The 14,326-nt window shown below is 39.7% G+C and overlaps 1 protein-coding gene across 2 annotated transcripts in view; it reads left to right on the forward strand.

Annotated features, from left to right (window-relative positions):
* Window positions 1-2,739: 2,739 nt before the first annotated feature.
* Window positions 2,740-14,326, forward strand: part of LOC124990328 (Fc receptor-like protein 4) — a 79,127-nt gene continuing 67,540 nt past the window's right edge. Inside the window, exons 1-5 of one of the 2 annotated variants that reach the window (XM_047560257.1) lie at window positions 2,740-2,858; window positions 4,539-4,559; window positions 11,071-11,322; window positions 12,392-12,643; window positions 12,905-13,189. In XM_047560257.1, coding sequence (XP_047416213.1) covers window positions 2,828-2,858; window positions 4,539-4,559; window positions 11,071-11,322; window positions 12,392-12,643; window positions 12,905-13,189 — 841 coding nt within the window. In that variant the 5' untranslated portion in view covers window positions 2,740-2,827. The remainder of the gene's footprint in view (window positions 2,859-4,538; window positions 4,560-11,070; window positions 11,323-12,391; window positions 12,644-12,904; window positions 13,190-14,326) is intronic. The other variant, XM_047560246.1, reaches the window with a different exon arrangement.

Consider the following 14,326-nt stretch of genomic DNA (forward strand, 5'->3'; position numbering starts at 1 on the left):
ATTAACAGAAAAGCCCAAGTCTGACTCTGCCCTTCCTCTCTCTGTTCCTGGCTCAAGATGTTCTGACACAGCTGTCCCTGCTGCTGTCATCTGCCACCCTGACCACAACCAAGCCAATGAGGTGCTGTGCCTTTGAACCTCCACAGCTGTGAGATACATAGATGTTGCTTTTCTTTATAAGTTAGTTGCCTCATGTATTTCTTTGTAGTATAGGTAGTTTACTTGCAGCATGGTGAATTAAAAGGAAATAAATTGTTTATGTCATCCACTGAGCAAACTTGGCCTCAGCTTCTTACCAAAGATCAAATAGTTGGACTTTTAGTGTACAATGCAACCCATTTAAGCACGTCAACTACTTCTGAGATAAGCATTTGTAATTACCCAAAATAATGATCCTATTCATTGAAATCAATTTCCAGAAATAAAAGGAATAGATTGAACTACATATCCCAAACTGTGGAATTGAAAAATGAATTCAGAAAGGAAAGATCTGAAAATAAACCAGTATAGTTGAATTTGCTTTTTTTTTCAATTAATATTGATAGTGAGACTGAAGAGTTACAAATAGAAATAATTGAGGAGTAAGGCAACACTGAAAAACAATATGGCAATGGAGGACTGCCAGAATTCTACAAAGAAGAAGTTCTCCTAAATATAAAAACTATTGTGCAAAGTTCCTTCCCATGGTCAAAAGTGCCTACATTTGCAAATAATTGTTTGCCTTTATAAAACAATAAACTAAATATGGCAACCATTTAAAGTATACAAAGCTGAATCCTACATTGCATATACAATGTGAAATGTAAGTTCTGACACTGATTTCTTGGTGTAGAAGAGGAGATGTCAGGTTTCCAGTTCCCAAACTAAAAAGTAATGAATAATGAAGAAAAAACTTTATGTCTGCATTACAATTTGTACTTGTCAAGTTTTGATTGAAAATATAGTCTCTAATACATTCTTATATTGTTACAAGCATATCCAATAGTTCAGTTAAAAAAAGTAATTGAATTTTATTGCATTTTGGAAGTTGATTATTCTAACATGTCACTCCCTTCACTCTACATTGCTGATCTGGCTCCCATAGGCTTTGAATTTGCAAAGCCTATTTGAAATAGACTAAGTCAGATTAAAACAAATGCCAGGGGCACCAATCTATGAAAAGAAATCAAACCAGAATAAATCAGTAAAATGTGCACTTGCTGCGCTCCCATAAAGTAAAGAGGACCCTCCAGTGCAGTTTTTTAAAATATGCCTTTCTAAAATGGGCTTTTTGTTAAATACTTTTTGTGATGTTCAGTTCAAGTTAAAAATGGGCAGTCACAGATAGCATTCAGAAGTCATGTAATGCACAGTTTAATGTTGTGTACTGGTGAATTGGGAATTTCACTTTAGTCTCTAAATTTTAAGTTCTTTTACATACAGCTTTCCAATAAATTACTGATTTGGAAAATCATAAAATCTAATGAAGGATGATAGTTTAAGATGTTTTATTTTGGTGATCCTTTTTCAAGACATTAACTCACTTTTAGCCAGCAGAAAGGAAGTAGTAAGAAAGTCAGTTACCACATTAAATGAAGTTCATGGAAAAACAGTATCACCCCTTTCCCTTCTTGTTAAGTATTTGGTGACTCCCTGACTTTTGAAAGGGACCAGGGCAAGAGTAAAAATTTTGGGGTATGTGTGTGTGTGTGTGTGTGCATACATATAATGATATATATATTATATATGACTATAATTATATAGTTATATTAGAAATACAGAGTGCTCCTAATTCACTCCTATGTGCATTATCCTTCCTTATAAGAAGACCAAAGGTCATTTATTCACAGGTTTGTAGGATGATGATGATGGTGATGGTGACTGCCTTCCACCTTCGTCCATGCTAACTTCCAGTTCTAGAATGACATCCCTTCAACTTTCATGTTACTTCCACTAGGAAGCCTCTCCTGATTCCCCACCAAGTCATTTTCCCTCCTACCAGAGCATTTTCATTCAGTGTATAATTCCCTATTGACTGTTTGTCTCCCCTACTAGAATGAAAAGCTTGTTGAGTCTTGATTTCCACTATGCTCCCAGCATCTGGTTCTATACCTAGAATACAGTTATATAATACATCTGCCAAGATATACAATATATCTGCCAAGATAGTCCTGTAGCAAATTTCAGATTTTAGGACCTTAAGTGAAAATACATAGTCATATTATATAAGAAGAATGTGATGAGGATATAATTTCCTCTTTAGCTCATCTTACTCAGATCAAAGGTTGTGACTTCCCCTGGGACAGATGAGTCATGATATTTTCATATATGTTAGAAGTTTGAGTTGTCTTGTGACTGAGAAATTCATCCTGGGGTGGGTCCAGCAGAGGCAGTATGGAACAGGGGAGGATATTTCTGACTGAATGGAATATTCTCCATCTCAGGGTGTTTCAGGTACATCCTTGGATTATGTGAATCTCAGGAGGACTTCAGTCTTGCCTGGTTTCTGGAGGCAGAGAGGATCAACCTTGATCTCCTGGAAAGACAGAAGCTAGAAAGTTTGGAAATGTGACAGCTAAACTGGAGAAACTCTTCATACCATGATGTCAGAGCAATACTTAAATAATTTCACTTTCTGGATTGTCTTACACTGTGTCACATGGTATTTTTAAGAAAGATTGCCCTACTTCCGTCTTCACATCATTATGCAAACAGGTCTATTCAGAGAAGTACTCCTGCACTCACTTCTGTGAGCAGACAGTGTGGACACACGCTGCTTTGACAGTCTGGGTTGACCTGTCTTGTCTCCTAAGATCTACTCCTTCTCTGGCTGCTGGGGTAGGACTCCATGCTGCTGTGGGCATCCTTGCTGATCCTTGGTAAGTAACGGAGAGGAGTCTGGCCTGAGCCTCAGGCCAAGCCAAAGGCCCCTCTTCTGGCTAGTGACTATGGATTTTTTACTCCCTTTTCAGAACAGCAGAATATGAACAAAGGAGAAGGTATTGATTTAACGGCATGAGGGAAATAAACAAAATTGATTTCCAAAAACGTGTTCCTCATCCACTTTTGCTTTTAGTTGCCTATGAAAAAGCCCTCTCCGTTTTTGTTTTCATGTGAAAACAAACAAACAAAAAATAACTAGATTCAGTTACCCCCCACTAAATTGCAGTTCATGAAAACCCAGAGAAAAATACAATCTGAGATTCTAAGAACCATATATATTCTAATTGTGAGCTGAGACAATTGATGCTCTGCTGAGAATTGTAATTTCCTTCTCTGTATCCTAAGATCAAACCTACTGTGACTTTGCAAAGATCATGAGAAGAGAAAAAAAATGAAATGGTTTCCTTCAATTCACCATCCCCTGCCCCTGCTTCTGTATTATTTGACAATATTTGTCCACATGAGACACTGAATTCCTAGTAGTTCACACTAGGGAATTTTAAAAGTCAGTCTGTGTACTTGTTAAGTGAATTTATCTTGCTCCAACTTGGATCCCCAGACTCTAACTTGGGGAAGACTTATAATTAGTGTACATCATGGGAACTCAGTAAATAGTGAACGGGTGAATATTCTCAGCATAGCATAGAGATGAGCACCTCAGAGAGTCGAGAAGCCTGGATATCACAGCCTCTGCCCTCAAGAACTGACACTGATTAGAATATCGAAGTTCCAATGCCAGAACATTTGACTTGCCTATACAAGAGAAATATTACATACTGGATCATAGGATAATGGGTGATGATAACAATTGTTTCTTTCTAACTCCCATGTCCCAGACACCATTCTAAGAATATCCCATGTATTAATCTATTCAATTCTGTAACAATCAATAGCCAAAACTGTTATAACTCAAATTTACAAATGAGGAAACGAAGGCACAGTAACTGTGGTCTCATGACTAAGATTCATGCAGCTAGAATTAGTGGTGGTGTCAGGATTCAAACCCATCATCTGACTTTGGACACTATGCATTTAACATTTACCCCATATTGTGTGTTTAATTATGAGCTTCAATAAGCTATGATAGTCAGTGTTCTGAGTCACGAGAAGAGGGAGCTTGCTTCAGCCTAGAGACACCTGAGAAGGTTTCATGGAGGAGGTAAGGTTTCATTTAGACCCTAATGCGTGGATGTGACTTGACTTGGTACTGAAGAAGAAGAATACTCCAGGCAAAACTATCATGGAATCAAGTTTCAGCAATAGCCCCATACATTTTTAAAAATAGGACATCAACCATTAATTGAGGACTTATTAATTTAATTCACTACAATAACACCATGAAATCATTTTATGGTCCTCATTTTTCAAAAGAGGAAACTGAGAGTTGGAAGTTTATGTGGTTTGCCCAGGGTTTACATGGTTAAAATTGAAACCAGGTGTCTGAGTCTATAACATGAGATTTGGGTCACCATGTTACTTGGTTCCTCTGAATAAGTGGAACTGCATGTATTTCTCTTCCTTTTGTTTGGAAATAGAATATAGCATGCAGGTTCTCAGGGAGAAATGGTTGGGGACACCTTACCTGTGTTGATACCTGGCTTTTTACTATTTTGCAGCTCCAGTCCATGGACAATTTGGTAAGTTCCCCTTTTCTTTTCTCTTTCATATCTCCAGATGTTCTAATAACTGTCCTCTATCTCTTGTAACAAAGACCACATTGTCTTCTTCATTTCTTCTCTGAGTGCTGCAGAGACATAAAAATATCAGTTGTTTCGGTGATTCTGATGCTAAGCATTAGAGTATTTGGAAGTACCTTTCTCAGACCAAACTTGCCATTGTGTTGGATGAACATGGAAGACTGGGACACGTGTCACTGGAGTTTACAGTAGGAAGAGGCATCATCTCACCTGATGTGAGATTCTGGCCAAGCCTGATGTTGGAATGCGTAGAATTCTGAGAGGAAAAGACTTTTAAAAGTCATTATTACAAAGTGGGAGACTGGAGCTCAGCTTTGCCCCTAACAATGTATGACCAATTCTCTGTAGACACTTTTTTCTAGAAATAGCTCAAATCATGATGACTCTGAGCACCCATCTATCCTGCTGGTCAGCAGAAAGTCCAGTCTGTCTTGTCTTTTCTTTCTTTCTTTCTTTCTTTCTTTCTTTCTTTCTTTCTTTCTTTCTTTCTTTCTTTCTTTCTTTCTTTTTCATGCTGGGGATTGAACCCAGGGCCTTATAAATGCTAAACAAGTGCTCTACCACTGAGCTACAACCCAGCCCTTTCAAAAAAAAAAATTTTTTTTTTTCATTTTGAAACAGGGTCCAAGTTGCTGAGGCTGGCCTCGAACTGGCAATTCTCCTGCTTCAACCTCCCAAGTCACTGGGATTATAGGTGCACACTGCTACACCCTGATAGAAAGTCCAGTGTTTTATAAGGAACTGTCTCACAGATGTTTGGCAACCACTGTGGAATTCCTTCCAAACACATCCTGAGAATTGCTGGTGGTTATCCTGTTTGAGTCGACAGAAACCACAGCCCCCGGGGTATACACTGTCCCTTATAGCTCTCCCTCTCAACGTCATGGACACAAACTATTTCCCTGCCAAAGTGAGATAGGATTGTAACTCAGCAAGACTTTGCTAATGTTTCTAGGATGAGGAAATGAAACAGAATGTCTTACATCAGTCACTTAGTGTGATTAATCTCAGAATTCAATCCAAACCTCACAAAGGTCCTGACAAAGGGTCTCCTCCTGGTCACAGAGCCACTGCACACCAGATGGGCAGCTTACTTGAACCAAAGAAGAATCTAGTTGAACTTACCAAAGGAAGGAAGGTCTCCTTCCTTCCAGGAAAGTACCTGCAGCCAGCCCAAGTCCCCATTCCCTTGCCCCAAGATCTTCCTAAGAACATAACTGATGGGGATTTCTACTCTCTTCAGGAGAAGCACAACTCCATTCCCAATGAGCACACAGGGCATTCTGTCCAAATATTTAAGAGACAAAACGTTTAATCTTTCTTACTGGTGCCTAACAGTAGAATTCATGGTTATACACAATAGTAGAATTCATTATGGCATATTTTACATGCATTTTAGGTAATTTGATCAATTTCATTCCCTGGTACCTTTCCTTCAGAGAAAAATATTTTTCTTTTTTTGGGGCGGGGGACCAGGGAGTGAACCCGGGGGTACTTACCACTTGAGCCACATCCCCAGCTCTCTTTTATTTTATTATTTTGAGACAGGGTCTTGCTGAATTTCTTAGGGCCTTGCTAAGTTGCTGAGGCTGGCTTTGAACTCACTATCCTCCTGCCTCAGCCTCCTGAGATAATAGGCGTGCACCACTGTGCCCGGATAAGAAAAAAAAATTTTTTTGAAGTCTACAAAAACTCATGAATGTTTTACATTACCAAACAGAAACATTTAACCTCTTCATCTAAAACATGCATTCAAGTGACCTTACAGTTTTTTTTTTCCCCATAATCAGAGGAAAGTTATTTTCTTTTCATTTGGATATTATTAAAAGACTCATTTGGGAAATCCTTCCAGAAAAAGTTTAGAATATTTAATATCTCGAGCTTTAAAAAAGCAATTGCTTTGAAGTCCTTAACTGTGGACAGTTCCCCCTTATCGGAGCATGAAAAGGTAACAAGACAAAAATCAATCTAAAGTGATTCCACTTAAAATTGTATAGTAAATAACAGCACCCCAAAATTGAAATTTTATTTTTGAAAAATAAAAAAACAATTATAATTTGTTTTATTTTCCACTTCGCAGAAGTTGGATTATCATAGGTGATTTGTAGAACAAAGCGTGAATCTACTATTGATTTTTTAAATGTGGCATCTGTGAGAGCTCCAGGCCTCCTGGCTGTGTTCAAGACAGGAAGGGGTGTGGGGCAGCAGAGAAGGGAACTGAAGCTGTCAAAGAATTCCCAAGTGCTTCTGTCTTTCAACATAAAGGCAGACTTTCCCCCAGAACCCATTGCCTGGTGTACCTTAGCTTTATTACTCTGACATCTTTTCATCCAGACCTGGACGGTGTAGCTGGGAAGGCCAGTTACTTCACTTTTTCAAACCCGTTGATGGGCAGCAGTCCAGAGAGGGCATTAGGACTAACCCCCAGGAACCAGACCAGTGCTTTCCTTTTATTCATTTCTCCTTTTTCATTTTAACAGATCTTGCTTTATTTCACTCCTCAGCGCTGTCAGCCATCAGAACAGTGGTTCCATGTCACTTTTCCAACTTCATGAAATACTGCATCTTAGGCAGGATCTGAAATAGTAATCAAAAAATTTTCACTTGTACACCCATTGAAAGATTAGCTTACCAAACCACTCATCTTTAAGCAAGTCAGAGAATAGCATTACATTGAGAAGGATGTTTCTAATAATAATTTTGTTGTTAGCTTCACAATCTTAAAACTACAGGACTCAGAGCACTACAAATAAAATCTTCTCCCAACCCAGAAATCCTCTCCATAAATGTAGTAAAGAAAGGAAAACACTTTATTATTGAATAAGTGTTAAATCAGAATGAAACACACATCATAGACAAACCACTAAAAGATAGCAAAGACAGAAAGGAATTTTGTTCCTCTATTTAGACAAGCAGATAATCCATACATACGTGTTTTCAAGATAAATAATAATTGGTCTTCAAATAAAAGAAATTGACATATAGTTTATCTTAACTATGATAACCAGGAGGCACCTGTTAGCTGGTTGACTTTTACTGTAGGAGAAACAAACTTCTCATATTTTTATAACAACTGATAGTTTTACATGTTGGAGTCAGGTGAGCCCACCAAAGTTAGACTCAGTCTCCCACAGAAGCTGGAAGACAAAGGTGCCATCTTCCCATATGCCATCTCCCCCAAACCAAAAAGGTAGCATGTCATGTCCACGGCCCGGTTGGGTCAGGGCAGTGGTGTAGGCTGTGGAAAGGCCAAAGAAGGTACCCAGAGATGGCATATGAGACATAGGATTTATTGGGGAAGAGTTCAGTGAGGCTGGGGCAGGGGCATTGCAAGTGTGAGGCCAGCCTCAGCAAGTTAGTGAGATCCTGTCCCAAAGTGAAAAATAAAAAGGGCTGGGGATGTAATTCAGTGGTAAAGCACCTTGGGTTCAATCCCCAGTACCAGGGGGTGGGGACAGTGACTGCTCCAAGGGGAATTCATGGGTGACAGGCTGAACAGAGAGCCCCTCCATCAAGCAAGTGCCTCCTCTCCCTCTTGCTACTTTGTCCAGTGGTGACTGGCTCAGGAATGGCGTGTACTCTTTCTACAAGGCACTCAGCTCCATAACTAGCCCTACTCAGAGAGGGGTTTTATACATTAGCTGCAGCAGCAGTGACATCTTCAGCATTAGTTTGCTTGTATGACCAGCGTCTCAAGGAGCAACTTTCCCAGCATATATTCAAGAAGGTAGCTTTGGACAGATGGCACTAACTTTCCCTGGTTCCCAGTGTGCCTGAGAGAAAACCAGGGTCCTCTAAGAGAGTATGTATCTGTACTTTCCAGCCCAAAGCAGTTATTGCTCCCTTGACTTGGTTGAGCTTTTAGAAAAAGGAAGGGAGCATTTGGGGATGGTATTTTACTGTCCCCCTGCCTTCTTTAGGGATAATAAATGGCACCCAGGACTTTCCTGAGGTTTCAGACTGGCCAGACTCTTGTTTAGTTAGTCATTATAAAGATTTATAAACATTCAAACAGGACAGGAAAAGAAATTCTGAAAGAAAAGGGAGAGAAATCTCTTCCCTTGTTTTCCACAGGGAGCATTAGATTTTTTTTTTTTCTTAACTTGTTTTTACCCTATATTCTCCAGATCTGTCCATCCGTGTTTCAAAGATTTCAGGGTCCAGTTTCACACAAGGTCAATATTTTCTTGCCATCAGAGTGTCTTTGAGGTTTAGAGTGTTGAGAGTACCTATCTCCCTGCAGTCTTACCCTTTGTAGCTGTCTAGAAGTATTTCATACCTCACACAGCAGCCTGCTCCCTGTTCTCACACCTACTTCTCATTGATATTATTACTGGAGTCCTAGGCCAGAGGCCTGACTCGGAGGATCCAACAAATCAGGTTCAGCCACTCACCCCAAAAACAAATAGAAAAGGAAATGATACAAAGCATGAAGAAACTTTAATCAGTGTAGCTACACTGGGAAGAGAAGTGGTTCATCCCCTTAGCTCTGTCTTCAAGGGTGTGGGAAGCCATCGTTATCTAGTAGAAACAGACAAGGTAGAGACGTGGGACACAGAGGCCTGGCTTCTAGGAACTGGCAGCCAGGATGGCGAGTATGTGACGCTGCGTGGGAGTGGTTCCCTGTCTAGTTCTATGATAGTTTCCTTGAGAAAGTGGCTCCCTTAACTCCACCACATCCTTTCATCACAGAAGTCGTCCCTCCCAGTCCGGGCCCCTTTACCTGTGTGACTATAAATGAAAGAGTTGGGCTACTCCATGTTGTTAGAAGCGGATCTATCACGTCGCCTCTCATTTAAAAAGAGTACTGGCTCTTGTGTTTTTATTGATTAGATAAGTTTATGAGTAATTGATTGATTTTTTTAGATGTTGGTAGACCTTTATTTTATTCATTTATTTATATGTGGTGCTGAGAATCAAACCCAGGGTCTCACACATGCTAGGCAAGCGCTCTACCACAGCCACAACCCCAGCCCCTAATTGATTGATTTATAGCCAACATCGTCCTCCAGCAGTTAACCCTTTTCTCATCCATGTGGGATGTGGCAGAAACCCCCACACAAGGCACTGACAATGACTTTGAGGCTTTTAAAGAGGAAAATGAAGGCAAGAGTCATGGGTTTGCAGAGCTAGAAGGTTTGTAATGCTACCAAACATGTGACTTTGATCAGGTGTGGTCCGTCTCAATATTATCTCATTATTTCAGGATTGGTCAGGTCTGATTCTGTCAGGTTAAAAAAAAAAAAATTGCTGTTGCCTGGCAGGGTAGCTTCAACTCATCACAGTTATTTACTGTATCAGATTCCATTCCTGAAATCAAAGGTGACTCAGAGCAAAGGAAATAGATGTAAAATGGAGGTAAAGATGCCAAGTCTTTAATACTCCTTTTAGCCACCCATCACACATTTGCAGGCAGAAGTGAAGAGTTTAAGTCCTTGTTACAATATGAGTAGAAATACAACTTGGACTTTTTTCATACCAGCATAAGTGATCTCCAAATTTCTGTATTTCTTCCATATGTAAGTCCAGTCCCAACATATGCCCATGCTGCATATAAGGGGAGGGGGACAATTATTTTTGCTTCAGCCCATCTTAGGCTCCTTGGCTGAGGCTGATATTTAATTGGTAAAAGATTAATAGGAGAAAAATTAAGCTTTAATTACATAAGTACCCATGGGAGCTCACAAAGTCAAGTGTGGCTCAAGCAGGCAGCAGATAACTGAGGCTTATATATCATCTTAGGCTAAACAAAGTTAAAGGGGTTGGGGGTCGTGGAAAGGGAGAAACAAGTTATGGGAAGATGACCAGGAAAAGCATGGCAACAAGGGTTGTTTATTATGATTTGTTGTGCAGATCTAAGCCAACATTCCTCTACCGAGAAGGTCCAATAGAAGGAGATGCCTTTATGAAAGCAAATTTTCTTTAGGAAAAGAAAACATATGCCCTATTTTTAGAGTTTTCCTTATTTCTGGTAGTCCTCAATGGGCTTTTAGCTCAAAATAATTCAAATATGCCAAAGAAGCATATTTTGGGATGGCATATTCTGGTACCCTTCATGCACACGCACACTCATCTTAGAGAGATCTCTGTAGTGTGAAGAGCCCTGGAGGGAGGTTCATGTGCTGGAGAAATGCAATGCTCAGTTATGTACCTGAGGACCTGGTCCACCTGAAAAGGTAAGAGGGTTTGTAAGCCTCCCATCATTGATCAATCATGAATGAATCCCACTATAGTTGCCCTCTGAAAAGTCAGTCTGCTCCTGGAAACCCTGAGGAGCCACTGCACCTGGGAGTAAGGTGAGCCCAGCTGGAAAACCTGCAACTTGGGGAAGCAGTAGCCCTCCCCAGCACCCAGGGGATTCTTCAAATCCGGGTTCTCCTGTCTATCCCACATGAACCTCTGTGACAGGGATTGCAGGGACCGCCACTCAGATCATTTTTCTTCTTCTCAGCAATTGCACCCAAACCTGTGATTTCCCTCCATCCTCCATGGACCACAGTTTTTCAAGGAGAAACAGTGAATCTGACTTGCAATGGATTTCATTTCTGTGCATCAGAGAAAACAAAATGGTACAGTGGACACACCAATAGAAAAGAAAGAGAAACCCCAGGAAATACCTTGCAAGTTCATGAATCTGGAAGTTACAGATGCCAGGTCCAGGGCTCACTTCTAAGTAACCCTGTAATCTTGACCTTTTCTACAGGTGAGAAAGAAGGTGAATTGCTTAAAATTTTAGCTCTCTGCAGTTTTTAAGAATTAGGGTCCTTCCTTCCTTTCTATCCCTCAACTTCAGCTACTTTCTGTTTCACATTCTTCCTCATTGTCTGCAAATGTTTTTCACTTGAAATTCGAGTTTAAATGCTTAATATCAATCAGCAAACATTTCCACACATTTACACATTTACACAGTCAAGGAAATGAGTTTTGCTTTAGTCAATACAAAAAGGAAACTGTCTGAGATGCTACCCTGTAGGACTTTGCAGCCTTGTAAAGGAGAAATCACACACATGAACACACTGAGCACAAAGCAGAAAGTGAAAAGCGTCATAAAGAAAGTTAGAAATTTCCAACCTCTGGCCTTTCATCCTTGCTTGTCCTGGTATCTGTCCCTTCTTCATTTCTATTTTTATCTCTGATTTACAAAATGCTCCTATCTCTTTCTGTGCAGTTTTACCTCATTTTGACATAATGTTCTGGATCCCATTCACAGGCATGGCTCTATAGAGGGAGGTATTCACCACAGTTATCTAAGACAGAATTGATACAGCTAATCTCAAATCACAACCTGAACAGCAGGAAAATTTCCATAGAGGACCACATTCACTATCAATTGCACCTAGACTTATGCCTCTGAAAATAATTATTCTATATAGCATTCCCCAATGGACCACCATAATTCCTTGTATATGTCTCCAAATGCTACTTCTTTGATAGCATCTCCTCAGAGATTCAACGAGCAGATTGGTGTTGATTTTTGCTATATTATATGATGTCAGGGATTTTGATCACACTTTCTTTAGCTTTTCTTCTCCATATTAAAATCCTTACATTTTGAATCTGTCCTTAAAGGATTGAATAAATGTGTTTAGAATTTGTTTAGGTGTTGTATCTGAAGCATGTCTCACTGATTGGGAAAGAAACAAATAGACTTTGTTCAGGAGATTAAATTCTGGTGGAGGGAGAAAAAACAATAAAGGCTTTGTCATTGAAGGGACACGGAGAAAGAAGGTAGTGCCCTGAATGATGATATCTTTTCTCTGTATTTTTTCCAGGATCCTTAATCCTACAGGCTCCTTATTCTGTGTTTGAAGGAGACACTTTGGTTCTGAGATGCCAGAAAAGGGGAAAAGAGGAGTTGACCTACATGAAATACACTTGGAATGGAAAAGTCCTTATTTCTAACAAAACCTTGGATCTTTCTATCCCGAGAGCAACATTAAATAATAGTGGCACTTATCAATGCACTGGACTTAGGAATGAAATTGTGATACTTAGCTCAAATAGATTATATATTGGAATTCAAGGTAAATCTTTCATTTCATATAGGATCCATTTAGTAATGTCAGAGTGGGGAAGTTGGGCATGTCAAGAGGGAATTGGAGAGGAGGCAGAGAAAATAAGAGTGATTGGACTTGAATAGACCTAGGAAAGAAAAATGTAAAAGACAGCTTGATACAATTATCTAGTTGTATGTCTGAAGTTTCCTGGGACTTAGAATCCAAACCTGTTTCTCCCCAAGTGTTAAATACTCTCATGCTCCTACTTGATTCACCTTTTCTCTCTAGAATTATTTCCACGTCCAAAGCTGAAAGTCACAGCCTCTCAGCCTACAGAGGGAAACTCTGTAAACCTGAGCTGTGAAACACAGCTTCCTCCAGAGCGATCAGACACCCCGCTTCATTTCATCTTCTTCAGAGATGATAAAATCATCCTGTCAGATTGGAGCAATTTCTCAGAGCTCCAGATCTCCACCATCTGGAGAGAAAACTCAGGATCGTACAGATGTGGTGCTGAAACAGTGACAAGCAGCGTCCAGAAATTCAGCTTTCCCCAGAAGATCCTGGTACAGAGTGAGTAGCACAGCTGGGAGCTGGGAGGAACTGGGGCATCTCCCCCACCTCTCTGGGCTCCTTCTGAACCTGTGGAGATAGAGACTATGGGAAAGAGAGTGGTTTTGTCATTCTGATAGGAGCAGCAGGCTTAGAATAAGAAGTGAGGAACTGTAATAATAATAGGGAATTTCATTTCCACCTTTATTTCCCTAACAACTCAGTCTTCCTTTCAAACTCTTTCATGTGGTGTGATACAGCAGATTGGTGGAGTTAGATTCAAGAACTGGGGTTTAAAAAAAAGAAAAGAAAAGAAAACAAGGTTCTCTGTTATTGAGTTGGCAGATCTAGCCTGCCAGAACTTGGGGCAAACTATTTAGAAGACTATTATCCACCTCTTCCTAACCAATAGTAAAAACAATGTACTGCCTGTGATGTGTGCAGCAGAGGAGAAGGAGCTATATACATATAAAGATAAATACACTAAATACCATTTTGTCTATGTTTACAAGTAATTGGAATTGGACTTGTATTTCTGTAGAAGAATTAGCATGTGTAAGCCAGGATGAAAAGAGGGTCAGGATTTTGTTGTTGTCGTTGTTCTTCTGTTTGTTCCTAAGGCAGGGTCTTGCTAATTATCCCAGGCTGGCCTTGAACTTGCAATCCTCCTACCTCAGCCTCCTGAGTTGCTGAGATTACAGGCATGTGCCATTGTGCTTGGTAATGAACGAGCCAGTTTTATTAAACATTGTAAGAAAAATGACTTATATTCTCTAAGAAATTTTCTTCTTAAGGGACCAAAAACTTCTTTGTATGTTCTTTAAATTGTGGCCTATTTTTTCCTGATATTAAATAAAAATTGTCCATCAACCTAAACATATATATATATATATGTCAAAATTATATATATTATATCATGCATATGTATATCATTATACAATTATATATATGTATATCATCTTGTCTTAGGTACCAAAGCAGGACTTCTGGAAATAGGTGTGGTCCAGCTTAGGGCCATAACAACCACTATTGCTATTACCTATATCTCAAAAATATTCAGACCACCAGCTAGGTCAGACAAAACTCAAATACATCTCCAGGAATGGTCTATTTTTCTCTCCTGGGACATTGTGTATTAGGACAGAAAAGTTAGCACAT

This window comes from Sciurus carolinensis, chromosome 1, assembly GCF_902686445.1.
Source record: "Sciurus carolinensis chromosome 1, mSciCar1.2, whole genome shotgun sequence".
Lineage (NCBI taxonomy): Eukaryota > Metazoa > Chordata > Mammalia > Rodentia > Sciuridae > Sciurus > Sciurus carolinensis.